Here is a 12,569-nt window from a genome sequence, read left to right on the forward strand (position 1 = left end):
TTCTTAGATATGCATTCATAAATTGCCTTTCTAGTGCAAACCAGAACACGGCGAATCCCTAATCCTGCTTGTGGTTTTTGCCAAGTCCAAATACTCAAAGGTCTTCTCTGCATGTAGAAATATTTCTAATTGTTTTTCATTATATTGTTTCAAATATCAAACACAACTATGTTATTCTTCAAGTATCTTTTAGATAAAAAAAAAGCACAACTTTTAGTAGTGGTTATCGGAAACCTCTTGTTGTTGCCTCAATACTTCTGTTGAGTTAAGTATCAGGGCTGAGCCCCTTCTCTGACTGTTTTCGGCTTACAAAATATAAAACCTCATAAAAACAATAAAACTCTTCTTTTATTCTTTTATTGAAGAAGAGTCATATAATAAATTAATATAATAAAATAACCCCCTACCATGGTGACAGCACCTCACATGAGCCACTTAATGTGCTCCATCCCGCTCTGGGTTCCCAGTGGCAGAACCAGGTTTTCAGCTCCTTCTGGGAGAGTCCTAGAGTGGGGGCCATTCAAATCTTTGGGGGATGATGTTACACAGAGAGGGGGCCCCCACAGAGAAGGCCCTTCTGGGTCCCACCAGATGTATCTCCCTGGGGGATAGGACCTGCACCATTCCCTGCCAGCCCACTCTGATGGGTCGGGTAGATGTGACTCGCAAGGGATGGTCTCTCAGATAACCTGGTCCCAAGCCATGAAGGGCTTTAAAGGTGACAACCAACACCTTGAATTGCACCCGGAAGAAAATCGGCAGCCAATGCAGCTCCCGCAGGAAAGGTAATGCATGTGCACAATGGGATTTGCACAAAACCATATGGACCACTGCATTTTGCACCAATGCAAAAAAGCTCTTAAGGTTCCTACTCAAATTTCCTGAGGTATATTGCCTATTCAACAACCAAAATAAAACTATTCATCTCTCTCTCTTTTTGTTTCGCCTCGTAGTATTTGAGATTTATATTTATTTTTCAGTATTTGCTTTCCTTCATTTTGTGATTCCACTTTTTCTCTAGTCACATATGAGACTTTATTCTCCCAATCTTAATTTCTCCATCATGGCGGCTTGTTTTGAGGTAAAAAAATTTAAAGGTCCACAACTTTGAGCTTTCACTCCATTTTGGAACTTTTCTTTTAATGCTTCATTTTCATTGGGATGTATGGTTATTCTCAGTATTACAGGCTGCCTTTAGTGTTTCCTTGGCTAAGCAGAGGCATGAATTTGGAAAGGAAGCTGTAATAATTGAAATCACTGAAAAGTCACTAAGAAAAAATCAATACAAATCTCAATTTTCCTCAACCTGTTGCTTTCCTCCCTGTATCTCTGCCAGCCCCCTGATCTCCCCACACTTCAAGGCTGAGTTTGCCATCCGCCACAAGACACAGACCAGGTTTCATAGAGAGACTTTTCTTCCTTGTCTTTTGACCGCCGTGCCATTTCTGAGAGGATTTTGCTCATTTTTTTTTATTGCAAAAGTTTTACAATTACATTTTCACCCCTTTCCCCCCCCCTCGACCCACCCCGAACTTCCCATCCTCCCTAACCCTCCCTAACCCTCCCCTCCCCCCGGACTTCCACACAATATACTTATATCAGGTAAAAAAAAAACCCTTAATATAAAACTTATATAAAACTTGAACCCCTCCCTCCTCCTTGTAAGTTTTTCATCTTCATTACACTGAAATATTTCTATCTTAAAATATCATTTTCAATTAAAAGCTATTTGGTACTTCCTAGTTTGATATTTATTCTGAACATAATCTATCCACTTTTTCCATTCCCATTCATAAGTCTCTTGTGAGCAGTCTTTTAAAAATGCTGAGATCTTCGCCATCTCTAGGATTTTGCTCATTTTTGAGGCCTCCTCTTGGGAATCCCTAGAGACCCTTCAGAGAAGCTGCTCTTCAAGAAAGGGATTTTTGAGTCTCCACAGAGATTTTCCCAATCTTCACAAGATCACAGACGGTTCTTAGAGGTTAAAAAGAGGGAAAATCTACAAACTGATGCTTGCTGGAGAGGCCACTTCCTTTCTAGATAGGCTACGTTAGAGGCAGTGGTGGGATTCAGCCAGTTCGTACCACTTCGGGAGAACCGGTTGTTACTCTTCTGAGCAGTTTGGCAAACTGGTTGTTGGAAGAAATCATTAGGGCAGAGAACCGGTTGTTAAATTACTTGAATCCCACCACTGGTTAGAGGGAACCTTTCCTTCAAATTTAATGCCCATCATTCCAGATGACGTCTTGAGCCCTTGCAGGATCTTCTCGCAATGCACACAGGATCCTCTAGGGGGCGCCCTCGAAGAGCGGTGCAGCTCCCTCCCTCCGTCGCTTGCGAGAGAACTGAGCATGCGCCGGTCTCTTTCCCAAGTGGAGAGGGGTGCGAGACTCCCGAGGCTTGAAAGGTTCTCCAGTGCCCGGAGGAGCCTTTCAGGGAAGGGAAGAGGCTGCAGGGAAGACTTGGACTTGGAGGTACAGACGTGAGTGGGGGGTTCAGTGACTGGGTGGGTGGGTGACTTTTCTCCCGCGCTGGACGCTCACATTCCTCAGGCTCGGAGTCGTGGAAAGGGGGAGGGGGAGCCATTGGCCCCATGTTCCCCTGCCGTCCCTGTGCATGCAAGGGCCAGGCAGGGGAGAAAGCAAAGCTTCGCGCCCTTCCATTTGCCCCCAGGGGAAAAAAAAAACAGGGTCGCAGAAAAGAGGATTTACAATCCATTTCGACGGGAAGAGCTTTGCATGGCGGGAGAGGAGGAGGAGAACTGTTTGCAAAACAGAGATTGGTGCCTCCAAGTCAGTCGTGACTCCTGGACAGTTTCCTGCATATTTCATGGCCCCGTTTTCCGAAGGGGCTTCCCTCCCTCCCCCTTCTTAGGCCGAGAGAAGCGAGCTGAGTGAGTCCCTCCTGCTGGCTTTGCATGCAAGGCTTCAACTCCGTGTGTAAGGAGTTGAGTGCAAGGGGTGCAAGGACTTGTTCTTAACTATGCAGCCATAGAAATGCTATTAAACTGTCTTTTAAATTATATTGTATTACATTATGATTAACCAGAGAGACCCTTTGGCTCAGTGATGAAAGCACAAGGCTTTGAAACCAGGAGATTAACTTCTAGTCCAACCTTTGGCATGAAAGCCTTCAGCCCATCCCAGTTCTCAGCCCAATCTACTTCACAGGGCTGTTGTTGGGGGGAAAAGAGTAAGAAGGAGCATTATGTATAATCTCTGCCTAGAGTAATTTACAAAAGTAATACAGAAGACATAAGAATAAAAACTAAATTTTTAATAGAAACTAGGAAGTAGAAATCAAATACTCATTTAAATGTATTTTCCAATATTTTGATAGACATTGATCCTGAAGGCAAATTTTCCAATATGTAGAGAGAGCAAGCTGACTAATAAGATTTCCCCTCAAACCTTGGTGGGTTCATACAAATTTCTTTACTTAATCTTCTCTTCCCTCCCCTCCTCCCCATTTTTCCATCTCAGATACATCAAAAAAATTTCTGGTTCTTCAGGAATCTTACGAATCTTGTCTGGGAAGAGAGCTGAATGGCCTTGGAAAATTTGGCCAGACCTCTTGTGAACAGAAAGACCTGTGGAGATCCATGGATCCATTTTGGAGCTGTATTAAAGACGAGAGAGAAGATGGAAGGACAACACCCAGCAGATGCAGAAGTTAGAAAAGTCCCTCCAGCTGCTCAGCCTTGGAGCTGTGGGAAGAATGGGGCAAGTCCTGGGCAGAAGAGCCACGAAGAGGCATCCAATAGTTCAGAGGTCCAATGCTGTCACTTCACAAAAGTGCAGTTTCAGGAGGGGAGCCGTCCGCGAGATGTTTGCACTCAGCTTCACTACCTTTGTCGTCAGTGGCTGCAACCAGAAAAACACACCAAGGCTCAGATGCTGGACCTGGTGCTCCTGCAACAATTCCTGGCTGTCCTTCCCCCAAAGGTGGCGAAATGGGTGCGGGAGTGTGGAGCAGAGACCAGTTCCCAGGCGGTGTCCCTGGCTGAAGGCTTCTTGCTGACTCAAGAGGAGGAAAACATGCAAGAAGAGTTGCAGGTGGGAGAATGGAATCATGGCAGCTCTAAAGAGGATCTCTCTGAAGTTGTCAATTCCTTTCTGGCAGAATTTTCTGGGATTATTAATTCCTAAGGGCATCTGTTCTATTCTTCCAGAGGATGTATTTGGAGCAATTCTTCCATTCTGTTTTGAGTTTCAGCAATGGACATTGAGGCCTGCTAGTTTGAAAATGCAGTATGATAATTTTTATCTGTGTACTTTTCCTTTTTTTCTTGTGTCACATCATGTCCAGAAATGCACGGAAGCTGTGACTGAGTATCCCAAGAACAGGAAAAGTTCATTCAAATGTTCTCAAGAGTTGCTGTTCATGGAGACCTTACACAAAGATCAAACTCAGGACACCACTCCAGGTAACAAGCTCTTACTGTGAGAGTTCAATATTTAGCCGATTCTCTTGCTCTGCTTTATTGGGAGTGTCTTTCTTTAAGAAATCTGCTTCCAGTATTTTTCTCTTTCTCACAGAGAGTAGAAAGCTGTCCTTGGAGTTTTTAGAATCACCTCTTTCTGATGAAGTTGAAGGATTAGCTGAACCGCTACTTCAGGTAAGGAGAAGAAACATAAGAAAAGGTCCATGAATCTTGGATAGATTTTATTTTGTTCTAGAGTTCAATGTATAAAATTGTTGTTTCTAAGCAATATGAATTTGACATCAGGTCACTGAACATTCACACTCTCCGTTTTGAGGGGATCCTTTGTGAGTCGCTTTCTCCACCCCTCCTGCTTCACCATCAGATTTCATCAACCAGACTGTTGTTAGCATCGGGGCTCTTCCTTCTGTCTCCCAGGGTTGTTCACACACACCATTATAAAGAAAATATTCTTTTTTTGCCTTTTGAAAAGCATCTTTGGGACTACCGTGACCTGGTGATTGAGAATCTCCGTACACATATAGAGTTCTATTACAAGCTCTTCCAACTTCTTCATGAAGGTGTGGAGTTGGGGTACGTTGGTCCCTCAATGGATAAAATGAGCCATTGGAAAACATATCAGCTGGGTTTTGCCAGTATTTTGCTCTTCCCATCCTAGGAAGAATGGGAGTCACTGACAAGTAGTGGATTTAAGACCCAACTACCAATTGATCAAGAATATTTTAGTTGCCTATACCTTAAGGCATTCCAAACACTTCCAGCTTGATCAAACATGATTTAGTTGTGTCATCAGCCAAAAGCAGTGAGATCTTATTCTTAATACTGCAGAAGATGCCCATTTTATTCACTAGATCTCTTTCCTAGAATTGGTGGAAGAAAATTATCTCATTATTCTTGGAATTATCTGTTAATAAGGAAACTTGTGTCCTTGTTCAGGATGTTGTTTCTTTTGAGGAAGTGGCCGTGTATTTCTCCAAGGAGGAGTGGTCTCAACTGGATGCTGACCAAAAAGTGCTCTACAGAGAAGTCATGCTGGAGAATTCCAGGAATCTGGCTTACCTGGGTAAGAATTCTTTTCTCTGCTCAGGAATGTAGAGAAGGGGCTTAAATGTTATTTCTGGGGGAAAAAATCATTTCTATACAATGCATTCAGAAAGTATTCTGACTTTGTAGAATTTTGTTATGCTGTAGCATGATTCAACAGTTGTTGAAAGGAGTTATTTTGTGTTTTATGAGCAGAAAGCATTTTTTTAAAGAAAACAATTTCTTTTCTTTTTTTTCTTAAGTGTTAAAAAAGCATGATGCTATTTTTTTATCAAAACAAATAAGATGAAATAATTTTCAACAATTACATTGCTGAAAAATATTTATATATGGGATAAAACAGTAAAGCACCAAGTGAGTCAAAATTATCTTCTCCATCATGGAACATAGACACAACCTGCAGATTTCCAATTTTTCTTTGAATAAATTTCCTTCTTCCATAAAATCAGTTTGGTCAAAGGGTTAAGACACCAGGGTAGAAACTGGGTGACTGTGAGTGAGTACTTGTTCTGCCTTAGGCATGAATGCTGGCTGGGTGACTTTGGGCCAAAACTGTCTCCAATCCATTTCACAGGATTGTTGTATGGAAAACAGCAGGAAGAAAAATTTTTGGTTTGTCTGCTACCTTTATTTACAAAAAATGAAGGAAGGATATGGAATGCATTCAGAATGTATTCAGACTCCCTTCACTTTTATCAATTTTGTTATGCTACTGCTTGATTCTATATTTGTTGAAATTCATTTTTTTCTCCTTATTGGTACCCAAGAATCACAGAGTATTTTTTTTTAAAATGTCTGTTACTTTATTAGTTTCTAGCCCGGTGTCTTAACCTTTTGACCAAACTGACTTTATGGAAGAAGGAAATATATTGAAGGAAAAACTGCATAGCCTGGCTTTTTACATAAAGTAAATTGTTTGTTTTTTTAAAAAGCATTCTGCTCATGAAATACAAAATACTCATTTCATAAAAGATATTAGGAAGACTCTGAGGAAGAGGCTGAATGGACAGAGCAAGATCCTGGCTACCAAGATTCGTTATTCCCTCCTGAACCTGGTCACTGGGTTCCCGATGGCCCTGAGCTGCTATAACGAAGACCAGATGACCTCCGAGAGGCATGTTCCCTTCTTAGAGATATGCCCACTTGTGTACTGGATTTGGCTTTAGTCTAAATTGAGGGTAGGGAGGTATTGCCATCCAGAAATTCCCTCTGACTTTCAAAAATTCTGCTCTGTAGACAAGTGGAGATGAGACTTTTATTGAAGTTGGGAAGTGCTGGGTATGTTGCTGCCCCATTATGACACAGTTTCCAATGCACTTTGGGAGTTTGTGGCACCATGGAATTGTCCCATATGAAAGATTAAATCAGGGCTGTGATCCAATCCTATTATATGGGGATCATTTCACTTGGAAATGGGTCTTTGCTATTATCTTTGCTTGGACTCTTCATGTTTGCCAACAAAACAGCTGAAATACATTGACGATTCAGAAGAAAAGTTTTGCTTGTTCCCCTATTCTTGGTACAGTTTTCATTTTTCTTTTTCAAGGCTGTAATAGAGAAGACAATAAGAATTGCAAGGAGGAACACCAAGCGATCCATTCAAAAGGGAGGAAAAGGAAATTTGTAGATCAGATGAAACCAAAGAGTGATGAAACAAAGCAATCACAAAGTGGAGTTAAGAAAGGCCTTCCTCAGGTCAGTTGGCTTCCTAACCATACAGCGATCAATCAGAGAGAAAGACCATATAAATCCATGGAGTGTACAAAGAGGTTCAATATATCCGATAATCTCTTTTCTCATAAAAATACACATTCAGAAGGGAAACAATTTACCTGCATGGAGTGTGGAAAGTCCTTTAATCGTAGCAGTCATCTTAATTCCCACAAGAGGATCCACAAAGGAGAACGAACGTATAAATGCATTGAGTGTGGAAAGAGCTTCTGTTATTCTGAGTCCCTTATAATCCATCAAAGGATCCACACAGGAGAGAGACCTTATGAATGCATTGAGTGTGGAAAGACCTTTACTTGTAACAGTAATCTTTATTACCACAAGAAGATCCACGCAGGAGAGAAGCCTTATAAATGCATGGATTGCGGAAAGGCTTTTTATTTTAGCAGTAGTCTTAATTCTCACAAGAGGATCCACACAGGAGAGAGACCTTATGAATGCATTGAGTGTGGAAAGACCTTTACTGATATGAGTAATCTTAATTCCCACAAGAGGATCCACAAAAGAGAACAAACTTATAAATGCATTGAGTGTGGAAAGACCTTCTGTTATTCTGAGTCCCTTATAATCCATCAAAGGATCCACACAGGAGAAAGACCTTATAAATGCATGGAGTGTGGAAAGGGATTTACTTGTAACAATACTCTTTATTACCACAAGAAGATCCACACAGGAAAGAAGCCTTATAAATGCATGGATTGCGGAAAGGCCTTTTATTTAAGCAGTAGTCTTAATTCTCACAAAAGGATCCACACAGGAGAGAGACCTTATGAATGCATTGAGTGTAGAAAGACCTTTACTGCTATGAGTAGTCTTAATTCTCACAAGACGATCCACAAAGGAGAACGAACATATAAATGCATTGAGTGTGGAAAGACCTTTACTGCTATGAGTAGTCTTAATTCTCACAAGACGATCCACAAAGGAGAACGAACATATAAATGCATTGAGTGTGGAAAGACCTTTACTGCTATGAGTAGTCTTAATTCCCACAAGAGGATCCACAAAAGAGAACAAACGTATAAATGCATTGAGTGTGGAAAGACCTTCTGTTATTCTGAGTCCCTTATAATCCATCAAAGGATCCACACAGGAGAAAGACCTTATAAATGCATGGAGTGTGGAAAGGGATTTACTTGTAACAATAATCTTTATAACCACAAGAAGATCCACACAGGAGAGAAGCCTTATAAATGTAGTGAGTGTGGAAAGACATTTACTCGTAGCCATGACCTTAATTCCCACAAGAGGATCCACACAGGAGAAAGACCTTATAAATGTACTGAGTGTGGAAAGACATTTACTCGTAGCAATAACCTTGATTCCCACAAGAGGATCCACACAGGAGAAAGACCTTATAAATGCATGGAGTGTGGAAAGAGCTTTACTTATAGCGGTCATCTTCATCGCCACAAGAGGAGCCACACAAGATAGAAGTCAAATAAAGGTCTGCAGTGTGGAGAGGGCTTTTTGTGAGCTTTTTTTTTTCCAAGTAGTTCTCGTCATATGACTGCAATTGAGGCAAAAATTTCTGTTGCTAAGCGAGACAGTTATTGTGTTTTATGCCATTTGACGACTTTTCTTGCCACATTTGTTAAGTGACTCACAATAGTTGTTAAGTTAGTAATACTGTTATGAAGTGAATCTGGCTTCCCCATTGGATTTGCTTGTTAGAAGCTCACAAAAGGTGATCACATGATCCAGGGACTCTGCAACTGTCATAAATCAGTTGCCAAGCATCTGACGTTTGATCAGGTGACTTTGGGGATGTTGCAATGGCCATAAGTGTGAAAAATGGTCATAAGTCACTTTTTTCCATGCTGCTGTAACTTTGAACAATCACGAAATGAACTGTAGTAAATTGACGACTACCTATAGTTGTCTAAAATCTGATACAAGTACCATTTGAGTAATTTAATTTTTACGGTTTTTTATAGTGATTTTTTGAGTGTATTGTGAGCCGCCCTGGGTCTTCGGAGAGGGGCATATAAATTGAATAAATAAAATAAAACTAAATAAATAATTCAAATAAATTGTTTACCTTCTTAGATATGCATTCATAAATTGCCTTTCTAGTGCAAACCAGAACACGGTGAATCCCTAATCCTGCTTGTGGTTTTTGCCAAGTCCAAATACTCAGAGTCTTCTCTGCATGTAGAAATATTTCTTTTTTTTTTTCAATTTTTATTTATAAATACAAACAGAACACAATAAGACGTACAAAACATAAAACCATGTAAACACCAAATTCACTACATGTCCAGTTTATCGCAACTGTAATATACATTTTTCTTTGTATTTTGACTCTTCCTTGTTTGGTCATTTCTTTTTATCTATCTACAATTGTCCTTTATTGATCTATGTCTGTACTTTGTTTTCATCTTTCTATATTTGGTCATTTTGTTTATTTCCTATTACTTCATCTCTTTTCTATCTTTCAACTAACTATACCACTTTTCCCATACTAAGTAATAATCATGTTCTTCCCTGTTTTGTAGTTCCTTGGTGAGTCTATCTAATTCCGCACATTCCATAATTTTATTAATTACTTTATCTGGTGTTGGTATATCACTACTCTTCCAATGTTGTGCGTATAGTATTCGTGCTGCTGTTATCATGTATATGATTAAGTATGTTGTTTCTTTTTCGTAGTGTCCGTTCACTATACCTAGTAGGAAGGTTTCTGGTCTTAGTTCTATCTTTTGGCATGTTATTTCCTCTAATTGTATTTTGATCCTTTGCCAATATTGTTTCGCCATTGGGCAGGTCCACCACATATGATAATAGGTGCCTTTGTGGTGTTTGCATTTCCAACATGTTGGTGGCGTGCCGGGGAACATTGTTGCCAATCTGGCTGGTGGCAAGTGCCACCTATAAAACATTTTGTAGAGATTTTCTTCATAGGGTACAGACATTCTCAATTTATAATTTATTTTCCATAGTTTTTCCCATTTGTCTAATTGAATACTATAACCGAATTTTTTTGCCCAAATTATCATATTTTCTTTCACTACCTCTTCTTCTAATTTATATCCTCGTAAGTAATTATAGATTTTTTTAATCAATTTGTCCTGTGTCCCTTGCAAAATTTTGTCTAATTCGGTTTGACCATTTTGGAATTCAAATTGAGCCGAATCTTTATTGTATCTTGATTTTATTTGTGCATACGGCCACCAGTCAATGTCTGTACCCATCTCTTTTAATTCTTGCCTCGTTCTTAGTTCCCCCCGGATATTTAACAGATCTTTATAAGTTTTCGTTTTATTATAGTCCATGGCATTTGGATAGATCTGGGCTTCCATCGTTGACAACCATTCCGGGATTTTGTTATAATGTGCCTTTTTAATACTCTGCCATGTTTGGTATAGCGCATGTCTGATTATATGACTCTGAAAGTATTCATGTTTTTTGTCTGTGCCCTCCCATAGGAAGGCATGCCATCCTCGCTGAAGATCGAATCCTTCCAAATTTAATAGTCTATGGTTTTTGAGTTCCATCCACTCCTTGATCCAAATTAATACAGATGCTTTGTGATAGATTTCCCAATCGGGCAGTGCCAGTCCTCCTCTCTCTTTTGAGTCTTGTAGGTGCTTTAATTTAATTCTTGCCTTCTTCCCTTGCCATATGTAGTCTGCAATTAGTTGCCTTTCTAGTGCAAACCAGAACACGGTGAATCCCTAATCCTGCTTGTGGTTTTTGCCAAGTCCAAATACTCAAAGGTCTTCTCTGCATGTAGAAATATTTCTAATTGTTTTTATTATATTGTTTCAAATATCAAACACAACTATGATGTTATTCTTCAAGTATCCTTTAGATAAAAAAAAAAGCACAACTTTTATTAGAGGTTATCTGAAACCTCTTCTTGTTGCCTCAATACTTCTGTTGGGCTAAGTATCAGGGCTGAGCCCCTTTGCCATCCGCCACAAGACACAGGCTGGGTTTTATAGAGAGACTTTTCTCCCTTGTCTTTTGACCGCCCTGCCATTTCTGACAGGATTTTCCTCATTTTTGAGGCCTTAATAATCTCACCTAGAGAGGACGGATAATCTCACCTAGAGAGGACGGCATCTTGAGAGGGGGGTGAATAAGTTATCCAACCAGAACCCTGTTACTGTGCTACCTTTTATCTGCTTGTGTAAAACTATAAAAATAAAGCTCTCGGGGAGACCGGGAGAGATATCTTAGAGACATTTTGGAAAACATCTTGAAACAGAGCAAAAGCCTGGACCTCTGATTTACAACAAATGGCAGCCCCATATAGAGCTTGTTGAAATAGTCAAGACGGGAAGTGACTAGGGCATGAATGACTTAGTAGGGATTTTAGCTTCAGGAAAGGGTAAAATCATCTTTACATTTGACTAGAAAAAATTTTCTTTTACTCCAAAGATCTTAAGGTTCCTACTCAAATTTCCTGAGGTGTATTGCCTATTCAACAACCAAAATAAAACTATTCATCTCTCTCTCTCTTTTTTTTTTGCCTCGTAGTATTTGAGGTTTATATTCATTTTTCAGTATTTGCTTTCCTTCATTTTGTGATTCCACTTTTTCTCTAGTCACATATGAGACTTTATTCTCCCAATCTTAATTTCTCCATCATGGCAGCTTGTTTTGAGGTAAAAAAATTTAAAGGTGCACAACTTTGAGCTTTCACTCGATTTTGGGAATTTTCTTTTAATGCTTCATTTTCATTGGGAGGTATGGTTATTCTCAGTATTACAGGCTGCCTTTAGTGTTTCCTTGGCTAAGCAGAGGCATGAATTTAGAATGGCAGCTGTAATAATTGAACTCACTAAAGAAAAATCAATACAAATCTCAAATTTCCTCAACCTTTCACTTTCCTCCCTGTGTCTCTGCCAGCCCCCTGATCTCCCCTCACTTGAAGGCTGAGTTTGCCATCCGCCACAAGACACAGGCTGGGTTTCATGGAGAGACTTTTCTTCCTTGTCTTTTGACCGCCCTGCCATTTCTGACAGGATTTTCCTCATTTTTGAGGCCTCCTCTTGGGAATCCCTGGAGACCCTTCAGAGAAGCTGCTCTTCAGGAAAGGGATTTTTGAGTCTCCACAAAGATTTTCTCAATCTTCACAAGATCACAGACGGTTCTTAGGCATTAAAAAGAGGGAAAATCTAGAAACTGACGCCTGCCGGACAGGCCACTTCCTTTCTAGATAGGCAATCTTAGAGGGAACCTTTCCTTCAAATTTAATGCCCATCATCCCAGACCCGTATGGAACATGACGTCCGGAGCCCTTGCAGGGTCTTCTCGCAATGCACACAGGATCCTCTAGGGGGCGCCCTCGAAGAGCGGTGCAGCTCCCTCCCTCCCTCGCTTACGAGAGAACTGAGCATGC

General features: G+C 40.3%; 1 protein-coding gene across 1 annotated transcript; it reads left to right on the forward strand.

The window, feature by feature from the left end:
- Nucleotides 1–1,550: 1,550 nt before the first annotated feature.
- On the forward strand, nt 1,551–9,239 carry LOC148115827 (uncharacterized). Its single transcript, XM_087884479.1, has 6 exons — nt 1,551–2,482; nt 3,483–4,055; nt 4,309–4,426; nt 4,539–4,618; nt 5,381–5,507; nt 7,035–9,239. The coding sequence occupies exons 2-6, from the start codon at nt 3,546–3,548 to the stop codon at nt 8,651–8,653; spliced, it is 2,454 nt and encodes an 817-aa protein (XP_087740605.1). The 5' UTR covers nt 1,551–2,482; nt 3,483–3,545; the 3' UTR covers nt 8,654–9,239.
- Nucleotides 9,240–12,569: the final 3,330 nt, after the last annotated feature.

Source organism: Pantherophis guttatus, chromosome 2 (assembly GCF_059756535.1).
Source record: "Pantherophis guttatus breed Tessera chromosome 2, ASM5975653v1, whole genome shotgun sequence".
Classification (NCBI taxonomy): domain Eukaryota; kingdom Metazoa; phylum Chordata; class Lepidosauria; order Squamata; family Colubridae; genus Pantherophis; species Pantherophis guttatus.